This window comes from Thamnophis sirtalis, unplaced genomic scaffold (genome assembly GCF_051295495.1).
Source record: "Thamnophis sirtalis isolate CommonGarterSnake01/CBP01778 unplaced genomic scaffold, rThaSir2_p1.2 scaffold_5, whole genome shotgun sequence".
NCBI lineage: Eukaryota > Metazoa > Chordata > Lepidosauria > Squamata > Natricidae > Thamnophis > Thamnophis sirtalis.
Window position 1 is genome coordinate 71,199,294 of NW_028261385.1, and position 16,345 is coordinate 71,215,638.

Below are 16,345 nucleotides of genomic sequence, written 5' to 3' on the forward strand. Positions count from 1 at the left end.
CAAACACAGTTCAGCAGTGGGCAGCAAAATACAATAATGTGATATTCTAGAGCACTGTTTCTCAACCTTGGTGACTTTTAAGTCCTGTGGACTACAACTCCCAGAAGTCCACAGGACTTAAAGTCACCAAGGTTGAGAAACACTGTTCTAGAGCATTGTACAGGACCAACATTTTCAGCATTTACAATTATTTTTTTCAACAAATAGATGTATTATGCCAGTTGAGGTTTTAATAAGCTTATTTACTGCACCTTCAGTTATAAAAAACAATATCAATATCATTTGGCGATTGGCATGTGATTTTTTTTTAACCACAGTAACCACAGTGATATTTAGCATGCATTGTACATATGTTATGAATAGCTCATTTTAATGTAATAATACTTACATTTGTATGGCTGTAGCAAGTTCTACATTTTTTTCATCATTCCTAACAATAAACTTTATTGTAGTGGGAGTTGGAAGTGGGATTATTTTACTATTTTTGCAATTCTTATGACTAACCGTTTAAACTGGTAATGCTTCGACCTAAAACAAATATCATGAATTTGAATGCACACGAAAGCCTGTTTTTATGACAGTGCTTTTACTTTGGCAAAGAGGGGAATTAATACTGAGCATATGTAGGGCATTGGCTCGTTTTTCTTCCCTCTTCTTTTTGGGTAGCCAAAAGAGCATAATGCCACCTCTTCATCTCTACCTAACTGTGCCTTGAGCTCATTAGCCATAATTAATGAAAGATTGGCTGTTGAACTGATTTAAAAGAATCCGGGGAGAGCTCCTATGCCAGAAAGAGGACAGAGGAGAATGTGTTTTCATGTCAGGAAAAAATATCACACAGACCCAGAGTTGGGAGGAAATTCACCATTTTCCATCACTCATATTTCATACTATTTCTGCTTATCATTAACTTCACAGTCAAATAGTACATTTTGTAAGATTTATTTTATTCATATCTAATCCAATATTTTAAAAAGTATGGCTTTTGAAGTACATGTTTCCTAATGACAAATGGCTTCAACTGCAGGTTCCTGAAGGTGAATCTCAACCTATGACTGAAGTGGATCTTTTCATTTCAACACAGAGAATAAAAGTGCTAAATGCAGACACCCAGGTATAGCAAACTCTGTATAAACTATTTTACAAGGATTGGAAATACATCATGGAGCCATTTCTTCTTTATTTCCATTTACTTCTTGCCTTACTATAAAAAAAACATAGTTTAGAATTTTTGTAAGAAGATGAAATAATTTAACTGCTTTCCAAATTTGTTTACGTTAAAAATCTCATTTCTTATTTTAAACATAACTTTTGCAATGATTGCTTATTGGAGTGATCAAGAATGCCAGCAAGCAACAGTTTCAAGGGGGGGGGAGGGGAATACAGTCCTAGATTTTAAAATATTCAAACTTCCATATTAGTATCAGTCATAATTCACGTACAATGACTTAAGTTATTCCTCTTCAAAATAAGGTACAGGTAGTATTCCACAGGATCATAATTGGGCTCAGAATCTCAGTCATTGAGCAAAGCGGTCATTAAGCAAGATGCCGAGTGACCACTTTGCTTACTTATTGCCATCCTTGCTCTCTTTGGTCAGTTGTGAGTCATAAAATGGACTTCCCAATTGGAAGAGCAGGAAGCCTGAATCCTCACCCCTGCCCCATCAGGAAGAACAGTCAAGAGAATGATGACATTTGAGGGAGATGAGGGTTTTCCCCCCCTCAGGAGGAGAGATCCCTTGGGATGCTGGAGGAATGGACTTTTAATCTGGTAAAGATACTAGCAAATACCATTATTCTGAAAAGCTCAAACATTGGCATTCACTATCTGGAGAGGAAAATGTCTTCCAGAACAATAGCATTTTCTAGAGTTTTTGCTAATTTTAAGGTCTGTTCTTCTGGCATGGAGAAGGATTTCTCCTCCTGTACTGAGCAGAGGGGGAAATAACTTAGCAAGCAGGGGGAAAAGACCCCAAATCCAATGTCCCTTTCCTGCCCATTGACTTTTCTGGAAAGCCAGCAGAAAAGATTACAAATAGTAATCTATGTGATTCCCAGGTTCTTGGCAACTGGTCATAAATGTCAACAGGTTGCCAAGTGCCTAAAATGCGGTCATGTGAAGGGGCCAGCTTGATTTTTATGATGGCTGGAAGTGCTTTACGGGTCATACAGCATCTGTTCTGAGGCCACCGTGACTGCAAATAATCATCAGCCATAAGTCAAGGATTACCTGTACACGCCAGGATCCCAATAAGTATTTTACAAGAGACTCTTGTGATCTGGCAGGTGGCAACTCTTATTCTTCCTTGATTTGTATAGGTGATGAAGGTTTCCTTTAATTTGGAAAACTCAAATTATATGGAATGCCAGTGTTCTTAAATGGTTATGTTAGTGATAAAGAACACTAATGCAAGGGTCTTTTTTTTTTTAAGGAAACAATGATGGATCATCCTTTGAGGACCATTTCCTACATTGCAGATATTGGAAATATAGTTGTATTGATGGCTCGAAGGCGAATGCCAAGATCAAATTCTCAAGATAATGTGGAGGCATCTCATCCTTCTCAGGATGGGAAGAGGCAGTACAAAATGATCTGCCATGTTTTTGAATCTGAAGATGTAAGGAACTTCGTCATTTCTGTGTTTGAAATCAATATAGAATCCTCCTCTTTCATCAGGCTGTTTGTTGCAATCCATAGTTGTAGGGCATGAAAGAATGCATGTGCTGATCCTGATAGAAAGGAACCTATCAGTAAGAGAAAGGTTGTCACTTGTCTAGCCTGCTAGTCATTGTTTCTCCCAGACCATGTCCTGAATCATGGAAATAACAGAGACATAAGTAAGAACTCTTTTCTAAATGGTTTTCAAATAGAACTCTTAATGGCAAAAGGGTTGAACAAACAAGAAGGCTGCTAAGGAGCTGGGGAACACAATGGTGAGGTAAATGAGATAGTTGATCCCTTCTATATGGATGGGGAGATCTGAGTTAGTTTCTTTGACAGGGTAGGGTTCTTTCTGGCCAATAGTCTTGCTGACCGTCTTTGTGGACACTTGCAGTGTAGGGGACGTTGGCTCCACCTCTTTGACTTGTGTGGCCAGTGATAGCTGCCTCTCTATGTTTTTATGTGACTCTTTCAGCTGAATCCTTCAGGCTGATAATCCTCTCCATCTTCTACATCTGAGCTGGCCCTGACAATCATGACAATCAGAGTTTACAACCAACTAAGATTAATCCTACAATAGACAATATTTGGTGATGAGAAGCATGTACAAAAAGAACAAAAAAAATAGGAGTATGTTTTCTTAATTTTGGGTGCTACCCTCAGGCTGAGAGAAGAGTGATGGTTTTGAACAATGCCAGGAGAAAATGATGCAAAACCTACACTATCAATGTTTTTCTTTAATCCACTAAACCACGAATGATGGCTGCAAGATTATGGTGGCCTGGCCATGAATAGACCAAACCAAGAACTTACATAGAAGGGGGAAAATTACTCTGTAAATACAGTTTTGTCTGTCTATTTCTTTCTGTAAAGCTTCATCATATTAGAAGGAAAATCTCAGAGGGTGCAAATGAGCGTTTATTGCTTGAGTCTAGTAGACATTCTGAACAATAAAACCACTCCCTCCTGCTTGCTATTCCATAAAGTGCTCCATCCATGCAATTGTTGAGGCCAGTAATTTGAAGCAGCTTTTCAAATTGAGGACCCAAATGACTTTTTAGGGTTCATCTATTTCCCTCAGGCTCTTTGTAACCTTACTCATGGTCATGCATTGTTTGATATATTGCCATATATTTCACACCCCAGCTTATGGTGGGGTTGGAAACCTTTTTAAAATTTCTCTGCTCCTACTGGATTTCCTTAACTGTTTTATTATGTTTTTTTTCCTTTTACAACTGATATAGGCACAGTTAATTGCTCAGTCCATTGGCCAGGCATTCAGTGTGGCATACCAGGAGTTCTTAAGGGCAAATGGAATAAATCCTGAAGACCTGAGTCAGAAGGAATACAGTGACCTCCTCAATACTCAAGATATGTACAATGATGATCTGATCCACTTCTCAAAGTCTGAAAACTGCAAAGATGTATGCACCTCTTTATTTGCAATACTTTTCAGCTAAGAATCCTCTCACCTAATTTTCGCAGCTAATTATAAAGCTTCTGTTAATGAGTGACTTCCTTCAATATCATACAGACTTTTATTTACTTTTAAAATCTGCAAAAACAGTTATTTTCTCTCTTCCCTACTCTCCTTTTTTCATCTTTAAAAATGTTCACACTTTGGATTAACATGCTTTGCATTCTGTTGAAGACACAACTTTCCAACGTTTTGACATACTGGGCATCACTGTGAAGTGGCAGTAGGGAAAAAAAGCTAGTTATTATTTTATCAGCAATTGCTTTCCTGTTGAGGTAAAATATTTGTAAGAAAAGTTATTTAAAAGTCTCCATACAATTAAAGCTGTTTTTAACTATAAAGTTTGAAATACTACATGCAGAAGAATAGCCAGGGTACCTGTAATTTGGAAATATTTATATTCAATTAAAATGCTAATATATTTACTTCCTTTATTTCCACTCAACGGTTGCATACCATTTATATACTTTATATACTTTACTTTAGATACTTTTTATTAAAGTTGACTTTTTAAAAATGTTCATATTGTAGTTGTATGGGTAAGGCAAAAAGTGTTGCTAACTGGGGCTGCTTTGCAGGATTGCTACATTTCGTAACAGAGAATTGTTTCTGATTTTTCTTCTCTTCCATCCAGGTTTTCATTGAGAAGCAGAAAGGTGAAATTCTAGGCGTAGTGATTGTAGAATCCGGGTGGGGATCCATCTTGCCTACAGTTATCATTGCCAATATGATGCATGGGGGACCAGCAGAGAAATCTGGAAAGCTGAATATTGGAGACCAGATCATGTCAATCAATGGGACTAGTTTAGTTGGCCTACCACTGTCTACATGCCAGAGTATCATAAAGGTACAGAAAATGATTTTTTGTTTTTGTTTATTTAAAGTAGGATCCTGACTCTACTTAACCAACAGCGGCTTTCTCAGTTTAGCAAGCTAATACTGGAATATGATATCTCAGTATGTAAGAATTGGGGATAATAAAAGTTATTGACAGAAATAGTACTAACTATTCCCTTTATACAGTAAGTTAAAGCAATAGTCCACAAAGAAAAAAAATCATAAGTGACTGCTACTATAAGATAAAATCAAAATAATGAATGTTTATCAAGAAGTGCCATCTTTTCATACATATACTGTGATGTTGTGTACATGTAAAAAGGCAGCTTTTGTATCATAAGACAGCAATACACATTTCATTACTTGTTCTCCTCGGCCCCCTGTGAATCTCTCATTCAGAAGCGAAGGGAAGAGGCCCTGGAAAATGTGAAGAAAATATAATGGTGTTAGTGTATTTCTAAATGCTTCTGAATGATAAAAAATTTATAGATTCGTTGATAAATAAAAGGGGGACATGATAATTTTTTTAGTCCTATTAGCAGCAACAGCCAGGAAAATTAATTAAACCAACCTTAAGATATGGCTGTCATTATCATTACTGTCTTTATCAGGGTTAGCAGAGATCACTTCCCATGTTTATCTGCCCATCCAATCAGTTCAGATAGGTCAACTCCCTCCATGTCCTACCTTTATGAGATCTCCATCTGATGGCCCTTTAAAGCCATCAGATCCTTTAAAGCCATCTAACATAGAAGGAAGGCATGTGAGTGAAATTGGCATCTGGCGTATGCATAACTATATACTTTCTATTTTATTATGTTGATTTTGTTTTGTTTATTTTAGGGGTTCATTAATTTTGAAGGTGTTGCTTTCTATTTTATTCTGATATTGATTTTTATTTGTACTGAGCCTTCAAGAATAGGTGGCAGGAAAATAAAGGAAAGGAATAAAATAAGTTGTCAGAAATGGACAACGACAACTTCCCTAGACTGTAGCACCATTGTACAGATCTTACTGTCGGGGTGGAAGTTTTTCCTTAAATAGAACCTAGTTGTAGTTTAGCTTCCTTATTTCTGATCCTAGTTTCTGTGTTAAAGGAAAATAATTCCTGAACATCTTCCTTGTAGCATCCTGGTCTGTACTGAACACTGATATCATATCTCTCTAGTCTTTTCTCCAGACCGATCCCAGATATCTTCAACCTGTACTACACACACACACACACCGGGTTTGTTAGCCGCGCTGAGTCCCTCCGGGAATAGGGCAGCATATAAATGCAATAAACCTTTAACCTTCAACCTGTCTTCATAGAGCAATGACCTCAAGTTCCTGTAATGCCTTTGTTGCTCTTCTTTGAGTGTGTTATAATCTATGGCAATCCTAGGAAAATATGTTGCCCAATATTGCAATGGTTTTGAGAATGTAGAAGTGATTAAGGCTATTACATGGCTTTGATACAGAATATCTGAAGTGAACTTTTCTAGAGCTGCTTCACATTGCTCTTATATTTAGCTTATGTTATGACCACAGTCAAATCATTTTCCAATGATTTCCAAGGCACAGAGATCACTGTCTTCTATGTGTGGTCTAAGTTTTTCTTTCCTATATGTAAGTAATAACTTACATTTCTCCCTTATCCCTTTGTCCTCTCAGCTCAGTCTTCCAATCTGTCTGGATTAGACTGCAATCTCATTTTGTACCCTGAATGTTAGCCAGACCTTCAAATTTTATGTCATCTGAAAATGTGATATCCACCCATCAATCCAGGTCATCAATAAAATATTGAATAGTATTGGCCCCAATGGTTCTACTGCCCAACTCAATATAAGGGCATTAATTCATAGGTACTGAGTGGCAGTAGTCTTCCACAACAGCTCCAGTTTCTCATGTGGCCGCTTGGGAAAATTAATTGCCTACCGTTTAACTGATATAGATATTATAATTATTTATTTTTGTATGCCTTGCTTCTATGTTAAGAATAAATTAAATGTAATGCTACCCAAATACTTTTTTAAAGTAGACTTGCCATATTAAGGTCTACTGCAGATTTCAAAAGAGTAATGTGAAAATCCTGCTATCTTGTATTCCAGGGTTTAAAAACACAAGCCAGAGTGAAACTGAACATAGTGAGATGTCCTCCAGTAACTACTGTACTCATTAGAAGACCAGACCTCAGATACCAACTAGGCTTCAGTGTACAGAATGGCATAGTAAGTAATATTCAATATAATTTCTTATTCATAATCCTATTTATTGTATATATTTTAAATGCTTCCAGTTAAAACATTATCATGTAATGAGAATACTGAGCATGATACATTGTTGTTGTTGTTGTCGTTGTTATATTATTATTATTATACAATTGTAACACAGCGGCCAGTTGTTTTGCCGGATTTGGCATTGGTTACTAGTCGGGCCCCACCCAGGGGCCTAGGACGTTGTAACGTATTTTCGTAATATGCGTGCAGATCCAAGCAGTGTGGCTTTTTGCATTTGACTGATGGTGATTTTGTCAATTTTTAACTGTTTTAAATGTAATTCCAGTGCTTTTGGAATAGCACCCAGTGTGCCGATTACCACTGGAATTACCACTGCTGGTTTGTGCCATAGTCGTTGAATTTCAATTTTTAAGTCCTGGTATTTTGCAATTTTTTCATGTTCCTTCTCAGCGACCCTGCTATCACCTGGTATTGCGATGTCTATGATTGTGACCTTATTTTTCTCAACCAATGTGATGTCTGGTGTATTATGCGCCAGTATTTTGTCTGTTTGTATGCGAAAATCCTACAAGATCTTGACCATCTGATTTTCGGTGACTTTTTCAGGCTGATGTTCCCACCAGTTTGTTGCTGTTTTAATATTATAATTTTTGCACAAATTCCAATGGATCATTTGTGCTACTGAATTGTGCCACAATTTATAATCAGTCTGCGCGATTTTTTTACAGCAGCTGAGTATGTGATCAACAGTTTCATCAGCTTCTTTGCAAAGTCTGCATTTGGCATCATCAGAGGATTTTTCGATTTTGGCCTTAATGGCATTTGTGCGGATAGCTTGTTCTTGCGCAGCCAGGATTAGTGACTCTGTTTCTTTCTTTAATGTACCTATTGTTAACCATAACCAAGTTTGTTCACTGTCCACTTTATCTTTTATTTTTTCCAGAAATTGGCCATGCAGTGCTTTGTTCTGCCAACTCGCCATACTTGATTTTATCACATCTTTTCTGTATTCTTGTTTCGTCTGTTGGGCCTTCGGTAGTTTTTTGTTCTTTACTTCAATTAATAGATGTTCTTGACTTTCTTTTAAATAATCAGCCAGTGCATGTTTTTCTTCTTCAACTGTTTGCTTCACTTGTAATAATTCTCTGCCACCTGATTTTCGGGGCAGGTACAGTCTATCAGTATCACCATGTGGATGTAAACTGTAGTGCATTGTCATTAGTTTCCTGGTTTTTCGGTCCAAAATGTCCAAATCAGCTTGTGTCCAGTTAACTATACCAGCTGTGTATCTTATAACTGGTATTGCCCAGGTATTTATGCCCTTGATTGTATTTCCACCATTCAATTTAGATTTCAAAATTTTCCTAACTCTGTTGGTGTACTCTCGCCTGACAATAGCTTTTACTTCTCCATGCTTGATGTTATCCAACTGCAGAATGCCTAAGTATTTGTAGGCTTCATTTTCATTGCATTTAATTAGTTGGCCATTGGGCATTTCAATTCCCTCACATGCAGTGATTTTGCCTCTTTTTATGGATACAGTGGCGCATTTTTCCATGCCAAACTGCATTGAAATATCGGTGCTGAATACTCGGACTGTGTTTGTCAATGATTGGATTTCTATTTCTGACTTTCCATAGAGTTTCAAATCATCCATATATAGTAAATGCGAATTTTTTTCAGCTTCTTTGGCTGTTTGGTAGCCTAATTTCATTTTTTTTTAAGATTACTGATAGTGGGATCATTGCGATGATGAAAAGAAGAGGTGAAAGTGAATCACCCTGGAAAATTCCTCGCTTGATATTAACCATTCCGTATATCTCATTCCCTACTGCCAACTCAGTTCTCCATTGTTTCATCGCCTTTTCAGTAAAAGATGTAATATTTTTGCTAATGCCAGTTGTTTCTAAGCATTTTATGATCCAACTATGTGGCAGTGAGTCAAATGCCTTTTTATAATCAATCCAGACCATATTCAAGTTCATTTTTCTGTTCTTACAATTTTCTAATATCATTTTATCAATTAGGAGCTGATCTTTTGTGCCCCTGCTCCTTCTTTTGTTGCCTTTTTGCTCTATTGGCAAGATGTTGTTTGTTTCCAAATAATCCATCATGTTATCTGCAATAATGCCTGTGAGTAATTTGAAGGTTGTTGGCAAGCATGTTATTGGTCTGTAGTTTTCAGGTGTTGTTCCTTTAGTTGCATCTTTCTGAATCAAGTATGTTTTTCCAGTTGTCAACCATTCATCAATTTGGCCCTTTTGTAAAATTTCATTATTATTAAAATTATTATTATTGTACAATTGTATCACAGCGGCCAGTTGTTTCGCTGGATTTGGCATTGGTTACTAGTCGGGCCCCACCCAGGGGCCTAGGACGTCGTAACGTATTTTCGTAATATACGTGCAGATCCAAGCAGTGCAGCTTTTTGCATTTGACTGATGGTGATTTTGTCAATTTTTAACTGTTTTAAATGTAATTCCAGTGCTTTTGGAATAGCACCCAGTGTGCCAATTACCACTGGAATTACCACTGCTGGTTTGTGCCATAGTCGTTGAATTTCGATTTTTAAGTCCTGGTATCTTGCAATTTTTTCATGTTCCTTCTCGGCGACCCTGCTATCACCTGGTATTGCGATGTCTATGATTGTGACCTTATTTTTCTCAACCAGTGTGATGTCTGGTGTATTATGCGCCAGTATTTTGTCGGTTTGTATACGGAAATCCCACAAGATCTTGACCATCTGATTTTCTGTGACTTTTTCAGGCTGATGTTCCCACCAGTTTGTTGCTGTTTTAATATTATAATTTTTGCACAAATTCCAATGGATCATTTGTGCTACTGAATTGTGCCGCAATTTATAATCAGTCTGCGCGATTTTTTTACAGCAGCTGAGTATGTGATCAACAGTTTCGTCAGCTTCTTTGCAAATTATTATTATTATTATTATTTTATCCATTCATTCAACTCAAGGAATGACCATACCTAATATTCCTGCCTCCTATTTTCCTCACATCAACAATCCTGTGGGGTGGGTTGGGCTGAGATAGATTAGATAGATGATAGATAGATAGATAGATAGATAGATAGATAGATAGATAGATAGATAGATAGATAGATAGATAGATAGATATGCAAAAACACCCAACCAGTTTTCATGTCCAAGGCAAGATTAGAACTCACAGTCTCCTGATTTCTAGGCCAGCATTTTAATCAATGTATCAAATTCGGAATCATGCAAATGCAAATTAATGCTTGGCCTTATTGAAGCATCTGCTATTATATCTTTTCAATGTTGTTGGTTTCTTATATCTTTCCAGATCTGTAGTCTTATGAGAGGAGGGATTGCAGAACGAGGAGGAGTCCGAGTGGGTCATCGAATTATTGAAATAAATGGACAAAGTGTTGTAGCAACACCTCATGAAAAGATTGTTCATGTTCTCTCAAATGCTGTTGGTGAGGTAAGAGCTGGAATCCATCTGTGCCCCATGAAAGGTTGGCTGGGCTGCATTATTGCTGCCACAAATTAAAATATTGGTGGGACACTCTTTAATACACATAGTAGTGTTATACATTTTCCTGAGCCTGTTGTATTCTTTATATTGCATATTTGATGGGTTCAGGATTATACGCCTTTCTTCCAAGCTGTTTTGATCTTATAAGCACCTCACAGTTATAAAATACTATATATTCTCATAGACAAACTTAGAACTTTAGGTACCAAATTGCACCCAGAAAATTAGGTTCAGCTTATCCACAGATGGACTTATTAGCAAGTATATACCGTAATAGTTTTTATCCACAGATGGACGTACCCACTACATATGATTATTCTAGCTGAGTGATAAGATAACCAAGTGAAAATTCTGTCTAGGAATTTGAACCTATTTAGTCTAATATGCCCTTCACTACACCAGAAAGTCTTGGGCTATCTGGATTCCAAATTTAAAGTCTAATGCAACTGTCACCATTTTCTCTTTCAATTGTTTATGAACTAGGAGAAAAGGACATGAAAAATGACCGAAACTATTTTTTAAAAATTAGATGCATAATGTACATCATACAGTGGTGCTTAAAAGTGTGCAAACCTTTTTGTGACAAATATAATATTTTGGCACATTTATTTAATTGGGCTCTGTATTTAGTTTTAGGACTTATGTGGAGAACAGTTCACATTTTAGGTCATGTACTGTATTTTTCAGAATAAAAGACACGCCTAGCTTTTGAGGAGGAAAACAAAGGGGGGGAAAATCTGCCTCTGCCTCCCAGCAATTTGCCTCCTTACAGCAAACAGCCTGTTTCAGTTTCAGGACAGCCTCATTAGCACAAGCAGCTGATTATCGGTTGGATCGGCCTCCCGACGATCAGCTGTTTAGGCTGCAGCAATTTCCATAGCCAATTGCCGCCTCTGCACACCCCATTTTCGGCCTCTGCATCCCATTTTCAGCCTCTGCACGCCCTGCTTTCAGCCTCTGCGTACCCCATTTTCTGCCCATTCCGGCCGGCAGGGATCGGAATGGGCAGAAAATGGGGAGTGCAGAGGCCGAAAACGGGGCGCACAGAGGCCAATGGCAATGGTAAGCCTGAAATAGCTGATGGTCAGTAGGCCGATCCAACCGACAATCAGCTGTTTGCACTAATCAGGCTGTGCTGAAACTGAAACTGTCTGTTTGCTCTTTGCTACAAGGAGGCAAATTGCTGGGAGACAGAGGCAAAAGCGTGGGGGCGGTGAGGCTACATTTGGTGTATAAAACGCACCCAAATTTTCACCCTCTTTTAGGGTGGGGAACAGTGCGACTTACATTCATAAAAATACAGCAGGTGGTCCTTAGTTAACAGCCACTCATTTAGTTGAAATTTACAATGGTGGTAGTTAGGGCTAGATCTTGTAGTTACAGCTAGAGTCCCCACAGTCACATGATCACAATTTGACAACCTTCCTTGCCAGCTTCCCAAAAACAAACTCAGTGGGGTAGCTGGCAAGAAGTCAGAAGTCACAATTATAACAGGATAACAGCTATATAGAAGGGAAAATGATCTCCCTGCTCCTCCCCTGCATGTTGCACAGATATTTTTAGTTATTTCTCATTTAACTTTACATCCAATGATTTAATAGACTGATTCCTGGAATGGACATATAACCATGTATTTTGCATTAAAATTTGAGTTGCTCTTTAATATCTCATTTTAAAATATATTCATACCTTTAGCATTAATCTAATTATTGAATGGAATTTTTATTTATAGGCTTATACTAATATGTTAGCTAACAGATGATATTATACATTGCATATTGCTATATATCATCCTCTTTCAAATGTCTTTTGAATGGAGAGTACTGAAGCTATTCTACTCTTGACCCAATGCAAATGCCCCAATCCCTTTGATTATTCTGGATGGACTATCAACTAAATAGTCCTTCTTTCTTCCAGATTCATATGAAGACTATGCCAGCTGCCATGTACAGACTCTTGACTGCACAGGAACAACCAGTTTACATCTGAAGCTGACTCTTCCAGTGTGCATGGAGGATGTTCCTTCTCATTAGTGGTGGTGTTTTCTTGGGCTGCATTTTGATGTCTGCAGCAGCATATCTCTTGCTCTTTTCTTACCTTGGATCATTCCATTGGGTATCAGATGGCATTTTTGGTTGCACCTTTTTACAACTAGTTTTATGTAACTAAGAATCTACACATGCATGCACTTCTTCAAGCTATGTCATTTATGTTTTGTGGCTCTTACGATAGAAAACACAAGTAACTTAAATAAAAATAAAGTAAAAAGCTGTTCTCACCAAATAAGACAGACTGCAGGGTAACGTTCTCTATTTATGAAAACAGACAGGATGTTGATCAATTTCTCTTATAAAGTTGCTGTGCCAAAGGTAGGAAAGCAACATTATAATTTTACCCTAAACAAATAATTAAATATAATTTGAAGGAAACACTGATTTCCTTATGCAATTAAAAATTTATGTAATGGAAATCTATTACTAAATGATGGTGTTTAGCTTTTGCTGATAAACCTCCAGACTTAAAGGTGTATTGCCTATGGGAGATATCATTTTACAATTTTTCCCCTTGAGTTCAAAAACTTTCCTCATATTTCTGAAAAGTCATTTTTTTCTTGAATATAACACAATTTTTTAAAAGTGACTTTTCTAATTCCTGCCTTCTTTCCAAGATAAATGATTCACTTGAAATATCCAATATCTAAATATCCAAGTATGGGGGTTTGAGGAAAATGTTTTGCAAGATTTTCTATTTTTTTCCATTGTAGGCATCCATGGGTAAATAAGCTGTCACATTTTAAGTGTTTGCTTGTTACAGTACTACTTCTGTTTGTTCTGAGCCAGTTTTAATTTTAACATATCTTGGTATAAAAATCTTGAATTTATTTATTTTTATGAGTTTTCTTTCATTCTGGACCATAATTATGTAAGAAAAAACCTTAATTTATTTTGTTATATATACATATATATATATACATACATACATATATATATATACACATATATAAAATAGATGAAAAGTTATTCCTACCCCATGTGATGCTAAAAAGATTGTGTTCAGTTAATTATTGTAGACACTTGTGAAATGAAAGAATATTGCAAAAAGTTTGGTCATGATAGCTAAAATCAAGGCCAGTAGACTGTAATGTTTGTAGTAAACTATAGAGTGAGAACACAAAAGTTTAGGTCCTGTGGCAGCTTACACAATTATAAATTTAGCACAGTATTTTTGAATAGTGCAGATAAATGTTTATTCACAATACATACCTTGATCTTTAAAGTAATCTACAATTGTTTGCTTTGATATGACAGACAGACATGTTTTATCTTTCTGAAAAGTGTTTGATATTTGTGTGGGACATAAGAAAGAAAATAGAATATAGAAAATAGAGTAATAAAGTGGAAAGGTGGCTGCCCAGTTTTACATCCAGAGCAACACATGTGTGCCAAGGGAAGGAGCTGGGTGTATGCATGTTGCATGGATGTGCACTCTGCACACATGTTGCAAAGATATGTAATGATCAGGTCTTTGGGATTCAGTGCCCTGCATGGGTGTTAGATGTAAATGCATGTAGATCCCACCCTTTTCCAGAAATGTAAACGCACTGGGAAGCTGAGCGTTTGATAGTACAATAGAACAGTGAGTGATTTAACAGAAAACTGTGGCCTACAGGGCATAGTGTTGTTAAAGTTCTCTATGCCCCAATCACACACATATGCAGAGGCATAGCAACAAGACTGGAGTGTTAATTCCCTTTCTTCAAAAGAATTGTACACCATCACATCATATTGCCTATAGAGTATTACTGCAACGATATACAATAATAAATAAAACTTCATTTCCACCAGTCCAAGTCTGCCATCCAGTCCAATCTATCGTACATTTCAACTCGCTGAAATCAGTGACCAACTCTGCATTAGACTGAGATGCCAGTTTGGGGTCAGTGAGCTACTTAATGCTATTGCTTTACTGAAATGAAATGGCTATAGCTCAGGTCAACAAACTAGATGTGAGATCACTAAGTGCTGCAAATAAAAGTACAAGATATATATATAAAGCTGTAATTTTTTTCAAAGCAAAGCAAAATAAAATATATTACATTCAGCTCTTGGACTTTGGACATTTAACTAAATTTACTTTTTGTATTTATTTTAGCTGTGAAAAGAAAATGCATATTTCTGCATTTGTATATATGTACATATATACACATACGCACTATACATACGTACTATATATTCAGTTGGCCTAAAATTGGACTTGTTTTCATCCTACTGTTTTGCTTTTTTCTACATGTAAGGTAGGGTGAATTTTTCACTTTTGAAATAGAGAAATGTAGCTGGAGAAACGTGAAGTTGTATGGATTAGATGAAAAATGGCATACACTACATAAAGCCCGAGTAAAAAAATGTATTCAATGTGATTATTCAGTAAAATTTACCTTGTTGTGAAATAGACATACCAAGCTGTGGAATCATCAGCTTTCCAATATATATTACAGGTTTGTAATATATATTACAAACATATAATGCATATTATAAATATATAATACATATATTTATATGTAGACTATATGAGACATCCTCCATTCAGAAACAAGCAAGTGGAACTTTTTTGACGGTGAGCTGCTTTACAAAATATTGCAATTATTTGTAAAGGCTGTCTGTCAGCATGTATTATTGTGATCAGCATAGGAATAGTAACATACTGCTCACAACCCCCACCTACAATCTGAAAGTTACAAAGAACCTATTTTTTCCATTAAAGAAAGACCATAATTAATTTTCTTCCTGATCCCTACAATCAAGAAAAATGGCCTCCTTTCTAAGTTAAAAAGACCCAAATCTTTTCTTCAACATTGGCTCTTAAAATAGGTTTGTTCTATTTTGGGTATACCCAAGAGCCTTCCTGATAAGACATATTAAGAAAGTAAGATACGAGTAGGATTGATACGTTTTAAAGAAATGAAACAAATGCTTGTGTAAGCTTTAACATGTCCTTAACTTGAATTCCCAGTATGTTTTTCTAGGTCTAGGACAGCCGGAGATAGTCCTGTTCAAAAAGTCTAGTATTGGGGCTTTCTTTCTCTTTTCTTTCATTTTGTAATCAACTGAGAATCTCCAAAGAATATTTTAAGAATAATATGGATTCAAAGTTAAGAATTCACTGAAAATGGATGTTTTAAATAGTTGATATGGAAGATTCTCTGTGATCAAAGGAACTATTTATTTTATATCATTCCAGTCTGCAAAAAATCCAGGAAAATGTAGTAGCAAACGTTAATTTCAACAGGTTTACAATAACGTTTAGGTTGCCTCAAATTTACCATTTTTCTATGTGCATTTTAATAATTTAATTTTAAAGCAGACAGTAAGTTATTTTTTATTTTAGGAATAAAAGAAATGTGTTCAAACAGGGGAAATATGCATGTGTGTATGTGTGTAATCTTTGGACCGTCTATGATGGTTAGAAATCGGCTTACCATTTTACAATAGTTCAGCTACTGAATGGGTGAGTTAAGTTGGTGGTGGTAGTATTATTTCTCCTGACCTACTCTATTTAATTTAATGAAATTTGGGAAATAGCTTCTCATTTTGAAGTAAGATTTACACATGCTCGTATAAGTGAACAAACAAGAA

The 16,345-nt window shown here is 36.4% G+C and overlaps 1 protein-coding gene across 4 annotated transcripts in view; it reads left to right on the forward strand.

Moving 5' to 3' along the window:
• The window catches only part of APBA1 (amyloid beta precursor protein binding family A member 1), an 88,862-nt gene extending 72,730 nt beyond the window's left edge, over nt 1-16,132 (forward strand). For all 4 annotated transcript variants that reach the window (XM_014052250.2, XM_014052242.2, XM_014052258.2 and 1 more), the window contains 7 exons: nt 1,028-1,114; nt 2,435-2,620; nt 3,909-4,088; nt 4,776-4,988; nt 7,069-7,188; nt 10,518-10,658; nt 12,630-16,132. In XM_014052250.2, coding sequence (XP_013907725.1) covers nt 1,028-1,114; nt 2,435-2,620; nt 3,909-4,088; nt 4,776-4,988; nt 7,069-7,188; nt 10,518-10,658; nt 12,630-12,701 — 999 coding nt within the window. In that variant the 3' untranslated portion in view covers nt 12,702-16,132. The remainder of the gene's footprint in view (nt 1-1,027; nt 1,115-2,434; nt 2,621-3,908; nt 4,089-4,775; nt 4,989-7,068; nt 7,189-10,517; nt 10,659-12,629) is intronic.
• The last annotated feature ends 213 nt before the right edge of the window (nt 16,133-16,345 follow it).